Source organism: Pavona decussata, unplaced genomic scaffold, assembly GCF_977016875.1.
Source record: "Pavona decussata unplaced genomic scaffold, jaPavDecu1.1 SCAFFOLD_174, whole genome shotgun sequence".
NCBI classification, from domain to species: domain Eukaryota; kingdom Metazoa; phylum Cnidaria; class Anthozoa; order Scleractinia; family Agariciidae; genus Pavona; species Pavona decussata.
Window position 1 is genome coordinate 1808560 of NW_028145585.1, and position 8941 is coordinate 1817500.

General features: G+C 37.2%; 1 protein-coding gene across 2 annotated transcripts in view; it reads left to right on the forward strand.

Annotated features, from left to right (window-relative positions):
* Nucleotides 1–17: 17 nt before the first annotated feature.
* The window catches only part of LOC146463929 (exonuclease mut-7 homolog), a 19337-nt gene continuing 10413 nt past the window's right edge, over nt 18–8941 (forward strand). Inside the window, exons 1-11 of one of the 2 annotated variants that reach the window (XM_085083902.1) lie at nt 18–206; nt 649–1478; nt 2099–2152; nt 2841–2887; nt 4057–4152; nt 4296–4393; nt 5468–5541; nt 5713–5751; nt 6380–6531; nt 7106–7301; nt 8715–8782. In XM_085083902.1, the coding sequence (XP_084940028.1) occupies nt 68–206; nt 649–1478; nt 2099–2152; nt 2841–2887; nt 4057–4152; nt 4296–4393; nt 5468–5541; nt 5713–5751; nt 6380–6531; nt 7106–7301; nt 8715–8782 (1793 nt within the window). In that variant the 5' untranslated portion in view covers nt 18–67. The remainder of the gene's footprint in view (nt 207–648; nt 1479–2098; nt 2153–2840; nt 2888–4056; nt 4153–4295; nt 4394–5467; nt 5542–5712; nt 5752–6379; nt 6532–7105; nt 7302–8714; nt 8783–8941) is intronic. The other variant, XM_085083903.1, reaches the window with a different exon arrangement.

The following is an 8941-nucleotide window of genomic DNA, read 5'->3' on the forward strand; positions in this document are numbered from 1 at the left end:
GCTGGATTTTTCGGCGGGGCTTTCGGCTTCATTTTTTGGTCAGCTAAGCGATTGCGGTTACTCAGCTATGATAGTAACTGTTCAGTTTGTATACTGCTTTCTTAAGGAAGTGGTGAATGTGCTACTTTTCGGATTTCGTGAAGAAGATACAGAGAACCAGCCAGATGAGTTCGAGCGCACGGTGCGAGTAGAAGGTGCACCAGCGGGTGAGTGATTCAAATTATTGATGATGGCACGAAATGGAACGATTCTCAAATTCATATGCAATCCTGCAATTTCTTTGAAGCTTTTTGCTAGTCATGTAAAGTCTAGTGAACTTTACTCAAAAAAATCAAATACAACTAAAGTCTTGAATATTCTGCTAAACTTCAGATCTAGAATATTTACATGTACTTGATCGGCCAGTTAATTTTTGTGTTGTTTTCAAAAAGAATACTATTTGTGTCTATTGTTCATCGATGATTCTGCAGTCAGAAATCACCGATATTAAACTATTCCGTGAAGACTTCTTGGGTTATATTTTAAACATGCACCATATCTGTTGAATGTAATTGCTGCAGTAAACTTGCATTAATCATAGTAGCTTTCTTTGTCTATGGTAAATTCTGAATACAAAACTTGGTCACATTTTATTGTTGTTTGATACAGGAAAATCAAGAAAGGCTAAAGATTCAAAGACTGTTGAGACCAGGGAAGTTAATTGTGGCCTCAAAAACAATTTGGAATGTAGTTTGACTGACAATGGAACTTTTCATACAACTACATGCAACTTGCAAGGGGAGTCAAGTTCTACATTCATTGTTTGTGAAGAAGATTGGGATAATGACATTACAAATAACAGTGCAATGGATAACAACACAAGTTTTGTAAATGGTGACATTGAGACATCAACATATTCATCAGAGAAGAATTTTTATCTTGGTGTTAGAGGAAATGAACATCTGTTTTGTGAAGAAACATCATCAACACATTCTTCAGATTCTGAAGCTTGGACAGGAAACCAATCACAATCTAACCATCAAACAAGTTATCAAAGATCCTCTCTTCATCTTGTGTCAGAAAGAGACTGGCTAGATGAACTCGAGTCACTTTATTTCTCAGATTTGATCACAGAACTCAAACAACTGCTTTCCAGGGCTTTTGAAGCCAGCAAAAATTCCTTTGATTTTGTTCTCTATGTTGTCAAGTTTGCAGACTTTGATATTCAATCTGGCAAAAAGTCGCTTGCTTATATAACTCTTGTTGAGTTTGAAGCTTGGTTGAAGTCCAAGACCAAAGGGAGAAGTATTGAGGAGGTGCAGATGTTGGGTTTTTGGCCAACTGACAAACAAAAGGACTTGGCTTTGGATGTTGTTGTTTCCTCCACATTTTTGCTTTTTGAACCAATAAAAAGAACATTTCAACTGGATTCAGGAGAGAATGGTTTCTTGACTAAACATGTACGATTTTTAATGCATTCCAAGAGGAGGTATAAAGAGGTGAGTAACAGCATAAATCCTGCAAGAGAAATAATCATTCAACTTGTTAGGCATGGATTCTGTTAAGTAAAAAATTACATGCATAAGGGACATCATTTTCTTCACAGTTTTCCGTCATCCAGTGGAACTGTTTCCTTTTTCAACATTTCTGACTGACTGACTGACTGACTGACTGACTGACTGACCAACCGACCGGCCCAAAATTAAGAATCACCAGCCACATTAAATGAGGAAGCAAGGGACTTCCTTGGGCAAATGACACATGCTTCAACAGCAGTACAATTAAATTTGTTGAGCAATGTGTCAATGGCTTTAAAATTTAAAATTATTATTATTATAAGGTAGAAGTCAGTGACATAACTTCACATAAGATCTTTTAGATGGGGTAGTAAATTTTTTCCACTGGCTGAGTTAAATGAAATATTTAGAAATGTTTTTCTCACACACCACTGGGGCATTTTAGTTGGGGCCCTTAACTAAAATCCGCCAGTCAGTTTGGAATTTGACACCAGTAACATGAGAGAACAGAAGTTTCAAGGTCAGCTCTTTTAGTTTTCTTTTCTTTTTATGAAGAGTTGCTCTCATAGTTGAAATATTTGTACTTTTATTTCTTGTGACAGGCAGCTACCATTGCATACAAGTTAAAGCTTCAAAAGCACTTTGATGTAACTGAGGTATTTTGAGTTTTTTACTTTGTTTGCCAGTGGGCTTATTTATATTTTATTTTAAGTTTTATTAGCACCATTATATTGAGTTGGTCAATTATAATGAACTGTATTTTTGATTAATTTCCAGACACTGTACTTCTACTGGCTCTAACACAGCAAGGATAAACTAATTAGTCAATATAATAGTTGCTATAAATCTTTTATTGAGAATGATGTATTATTCAGTCAGTGAAAAAATACTCATAAAAAAAATCTGAGTTCTCCCAAAATGAGTCGGACATGTTGGCAGAACTCAGATTTCTTTTTTCCTGAACTATACCTGTGTCAGTGACTGAATAATACATTATTCTCATTTATTACCAGGCTTAAAATGTGCCATCACACATTTGTTCCATTGTGCATATGCCACATATTGACAGTCAAATCCTAGCAGTATGTAGGATGTTTGTGACACTCCATGAACCTAGTTTGAAGGCGTTAAGCTCCCAAAAGTCTCCTGTAGTTCAGTGGTAAAGCATCCCAGCAAACTGAAGTAATTGGAAGGTCATAGGTTCAATTCCTGCTAGGACAGGTTTTAAAATTCCAAGTATGCCTGTGTTCGTGCTTGATTAATAAATCTATCATTCTCATTTATTTACCAGTCTTAAAACATACCAGTCCATCACTTTCCAAATCTTTTATTTTTAATTAACAGATCTTGTTGCCTTTGATTATTGTGGATAAGTTACAACTAGCAGAGAGGTGGGTTTGCTGTCATAGGTTTTAACATTATGTACATTATTTTTGATTATTATTATTATTGTAATAAAGATTGATTTCTTGAATTGATTTTTGTTTTTACATTTTTGAATGGCTAGTATTATGCAAATGAATACTGTACATTTCATAATAATAATAATAATAATAATAATAATAATAATAATAATTTTATTAATTTATATTGCGCAAGTAGATGCAATATAAATTTTCAATTGCGCATTACAATATGATCATGAAACAAAAATAAAAATATATATAAATTATATAAAAATACAAATATAAATTCAAATTTAAATATATAAATTTCAAGAGTAATATTATGCTCGGACTGTGTATAATATCTGGTTTCTCTTTTAAAATCTGATTTGCTGGCATCTAATTGGCAGTACAGTTGAAAGATCAAAAGACCAACACAAATGGACATTCTGTATGTACATGTACATGTACAAGAAATTATTATTTTATTAAATAAGGGTTGAGCTACCATTTTTTTGATTTGGTTAGAAAATTTCGGGAGTTCCAAAAATTGGGGGTAGAAATTTAACCAAAGCAAATGTAAGGGAAACAACTTTTGGTTCAAAGAATCTGAAGGTTAAAGAAATCAAGGGTTTGAATAATTGAGATTCCACTGTAACAGGGCTGTCAACTCTCCCGGATAATCTGGGAGTCTCCAGATTTTGAACCGTATCTCCCGGTCTCCAGATTTATGTCAGTAATCTCCAGACTTTGAGTCGTATCTTCTAGTGTCCAGATTTATGTCTGTAATCTTCAGGATAATTGACAAAGTTTGCTATATGTCATAGACTCGACTTTCTGCCAAGAAAATCTGAAATGTTTAGCGTTGTTTTTGTTACTGTTTAATGTATGTTCCACCCTCACCCCCCCGCCCCCCCCATTGAACCCATGAATTTGGCCTTGATGCGACGCCTGTGTAAAGCGATTTGTTATTAATGGCCGGGGAAGTCATATTCTCTATATTTGAAGACGTGTGAGGTTGACAGCCCTGCTGTAATACAATGCATGTATTTGTTTGCTTCAAACAAGTCGGAGGAAAACTTGGTTAATCAGTAGCAAATTTTACAAAATCGCTTCAACTGTATTTCACAGTAACTGTTTGTTTTGTTTTTTTTAAATATGCTGTGTCAATTTAGTTATGTTTCGGGATGCCCAACGTCATTGCAGTTGTTCATGAAGATGATGGATGATCTGTGTTGTATGACAGATGATGAACTGGAGTTAATAGTTGAGTAAGTGCTTGAATTCCAGTGCAAGTTTTTTATTTATTATGATAATATTCCTGTATATCCAAAGTGAGTGAAGCTCATTCTTGCATCAAGATTGGCTTTGTTGCTGTGTTCTGAAGATAACTTTTGCATTTGATCTGTTCCAGAAAAACTGTTTTCCCAAAACCAAAGGATCACAGACTGAAAAATAAGACTCTTGTCAAGTTAGGAGAGAGACTTGTAAAGATGTTTCATTTGAAAGCAGGTACGGCAATAATTGGAATGTGCTTTTTCATCACATATACTGTAAGAGCTTGTATTGCTAAAACGACATAAGATAGAGATGATTACACTTGTCTAGTTGTATCATTTCAAGTTACATTTATCAACTGAAGTTATGGAATCACCCTTTTGGAACAAATCTGACAGTTACTGGAGTTGTTTGAGTGCTGAAACATGATTGACAGTGAAACTCAGTCAAAGAAAGTGAAATAACCAGGAGAATTTAACTGGTATATTTGCATGTGAGTAGTGAACTTTGTATTTCCAAAATCTGTGTAAGCCATGGAGAAGAACAGGTCGGCAAAGACCAGTTCACACTGATTAAGTTGATCCCCCGATTGTTCAAATCAAAGCTTTTTATATTTAATTATACAGCTATTTCAATTAACGTTGTCAGATCAAGGGTGAAAGCTTAAAGACATCTTCAAAGAGGCTGCCACCTCATGCACTTGATAATTCCTACACGTAACATTTCTTTCATCCAAATGGCTCGCCATCGTATATCTTCACTGAACGGATGAGGTATAGCTGATTTTGATTAACTTATGCATAAAAAAATCCACAGAATGTTGAGGTCTTGTCATACAGCTTTATACTTTGATCAGACAACGTTAATTGAAATAGCTGTATACTTTAAACTGCCAGTTATAAGACCTGGGCTTATACAACTTCACAAGGGGTTTTAGATGGGCTTATAAACGGAGGGACTTGTATCCCGGGGGTTTATAACCAGAAGAAAAAAAAAAAACGTTTGAAAACGAGCAGAGCAGAGGCTCACTGAGGAAGAGAGTTCACTGTACCAGTCTCCCCCTTTTTCAATTTCCTACAAAAGAGGGTACATATTGTACTGTACTCCATTAAAATATGTGTGTACAATGTCCTTCATTAATTTTCTTATGGCAAACAATAAGCTTTTTAGTAAATGAACTTCTAATTTGAGATCTCACTTGCCAACCTTTAACCTCTCACAATGCGCTGCACTTGTCTTCTTCCTCGTTTTAAGAAAACATAGCCTCACCTTGAACAAAATTATGTTTTCTCCCCTTTTCTACTTTAGAGAACTTTCCCAATATATACAAAGAAAAGAATTTAAATGGACTGAGATACCTGCTGCAGAAAAAATATTCAGATGTAAGTATGTTTAGTTTAAGAAACTGTCTTGAAAGCAGTGTAATTATTTTGTTAGAATGGTATGCTGTTTGTTAGAACTCTGATCTTCAGATCAGAGTAGTTTCCAGAGATGCAAATCTGTGAATTATAAATCTCACTAAAAGTTTATTTGCTTTTATTTTTCCATTTTAGAAGCAACCACTGAACCAGAAGTGGGATAATCTCATTGAGGTATGTGATTCAAGCTGCAGACCTGAATTCTAAAATAAGGCTTGAACTAATATGACAACCTCATTTTTTATTATTTCAATATGTTATTAAGCTGTGCAAGCATTTACGCTACGTCATCTTGGAAAGGTTTCGCCTTCGCATGGATCAGATAACCCTTCCGAAATGATGGGCTGAGAGTATAACCGAACCAAATGACTTTTCAGATTGCTTTTTGTGGTTGTAGCTCAGATTTAATGGAGTTTTTGCCTGTGGCCTTGAATTCCTTCAGGAAACGTTGTTCCAATGTTCTATTCGCTGCTTTGTGCTTCGTTTGAAATGAAAACCAATGATTATGGGTTTCCGTTTTTATCGCAAAACGAAGCGCAAAGCAGCGGATAGAAAATATTGGAGCAACGTTTCCAGAAGCAATTCAAGGCCACATGCAAAAATTCCAGTGAATCTGAGCTGAAACAGCAGAAGCAGTGGTATTGTTTGCCACTCAAGCCAAACGTGCAAATTAAATTTTGGTTACAGAACCAAAGCTAAACTTCAGAATATGATACTACTGTTCTAATCAAACAGTTTATAAAGGTTTAGGCTGTAAAAGTTTCTCTTGGTATTGTAATAGTATTCTTCTGTTTTCTTGTAGACTGCTCTTGGAGATAACAAATGGCTACAGCACAAACTGATAGAGAGCTTGGTGGAATATGATGACATCGACGAAGCCGCTCGATGGACCATGTTTTACAGCCTTCCTCTGGATTCGGTTCCTCCCTTAGTCAGACAAGTTGTTGAGTCCCGGTAAGCTTGTAAGTTCTCTAAGTGGCTTGAAAAGGTGAAATGTGTAAGGCTGTTTTGCCATGCAAGTAGAAAGCAGCTAGTACAAAAACAATGACCGTTGCAGAAGCAAAAGTAGACTTTTCGTCTACTTAAAGTCCGTTTTCGTCGCTCGTCGGTCACTCTTTTCGGCACATAAGAAGACGACTTGAAGCAAGTCTACAGCAAAAGTGTTAACCAATTTAGCTGATGAGCTTTTTTCTAACTACACAAATCCTAAATTCTTATGAAAACCTACGCAAAACTGAGCAAGTTTGGAGTGTTTGATTTTTTTTTAGGAGTTTGAAATATTTTAAGTGTTTGTTTTAAAAAATTTCTCTTTGATACATCCTTCTTAAACTTTTATCCAGAGCCATCTGACAATTTGGAACAGAAAATGAACACAATGAGATCGAGAATGGTTATCATTGTTTAAAAACCGAGTAAGAGAGACGAAATATTGTAAGATTTTTCTTTCTCGTTGTAATAAACCAAACCTTGATCTTCGGTCTCGTTTTGTTTATTTTCTAAAACTTTTATCTTTTTGTCCTTTTCAAAGGCAAACTACACAAGAACATGCCGAAGACTGGGAGGCCGAAATGCAAGGGAAAGTACAGCCCAAAGCATTCAATGATGAGTCTTTTTTACTCACTTCAGAACCTGCAAACTTCTATCGCCTGCCGTTACCTCTTGACAGAATTTTTCTGATCGATAACGCGAGATCTTTAAGGGAATGTATGCAAGTACTGTGCGCGGTAAGATTTTTTCCCTGTAAGAAAATATTTTCATCACATAACGCATCTCTGGGTCTCTTCTTGATTGGACTGTTAGCTGCTTTGAATGGTATGCTTCCCAGTTTGCGTACACACTCCATGTTTGGCGCAAAGCAAAATTTGCATTTGAGAAGCAAAAACTGTTTCTGAAGTTTTTCAGAACATTTTTCTTCCTCGCTGTAAACAAAGGTTTGCCTTCGCAACAAATGCAGGATTTGGAAAGTCGATGTAAAGTAGTTAATTTTATATCTGCATTCAATAACTTGGGGAGTGCTTGCACAGAGAGGGAGAAAACCGGAGTACCCGTAAAATAAACCCTCTCGGAACAAGGACGAGAACTAACAACAAACTCAACCCACATATGACGCCGAGTCCGGGAATCGAACCCGAGATTGGTGGGAGGCGAGTACTCTCACCACTGCGCCATCGTCGTTCCCCGCTGTTGTGTTTAAACGTGGAAGCAAGATCAGCATTTTCTGCAGCAGTGTTTGCGTTTTTTATGGAGGCATAAAAAGCGTTGAGAGAAGGAAATGTTTAGAGAAGGAGGTCAGTTAAACGGGGGGAGGAAGGGGGGGGGGGGGGAAAGGGAAGACATCATCTCAGTGGGGTACAAACTTCTTGCGCGTAATTTTCTGGTTTTTATTATCTCCCCCCCCTTTGCGCTTTTCTATTATGAAATATCGCACAAAATTTTTCCAACCTTGCCCACCCTTGGCCTCTGCCATCTCAGCGATCCCGTAAAATTCTCTGCTCTCTTTGTCTTTGCCCCCCCCCCCCCGGGGTTACTTGACCCGTGTTTGGGTATAGGGGTGCCGCTGGGGGTTTGAAACCCTGGCCCTGTTTAGGACGAAAATAACCTTAAATACCTACCCTGTATACGACAACGCCCTGTATTTTAAGACCCTATTTAGGACAAAGGACAACATCTAGCTCTTGTTTTTCACAGGTGTTTATTGGTAATAGTAACTACATTTACTGTCACTTACCGGACGCATTGTAACGCGAACACCAATCACAACAGATAAAATGATACATTACCTAGAAGTGATGGCGAAAAATCCCAAAATTTCGCATTAACAGCGGTGAACCTTAGGTGGAAACTTAATTGACGTGAAGCATTGTTTACCAAAATAAATACAGACAAACGTCTGGTTTCGGATTGCCAAACACTCGACAGCAGTATTGCAGCCATACCCTGTCTAGGACGGGTCCAGAAATTATATACCCTGTTCAGGGCAGAGGGGCCAAAACTATACCCTATCCAGCGGCAGGTCCCCGTATAGCCCATATAGGGGAGTACCCCACGGGGTCTTTGCTAAAATCCCGCTCACATGCCCCCGCCCTCCCTCTCTGCCTCTCTGTGCCTTACAAATGCACGCTTGTCTTGTTCTTCAGCCAGGTACTGTGGTGGGATTTGACACGGAATGGAGACCAACAATGTGTCGTGCTGGCACCGATGAAAGGTTTGTGTTGACAAAAGAAGATGTGATGAAATCACCCATGGGCAAGTTATTTTTCTTTTTACTTTTTTCCCCCATTTACGTAACATAGTAAAACAAAACAAAACAACCAAACCAAGCGCGAAATTAATTGCTACAGTTAATTGAAAACCGCTCTATTAG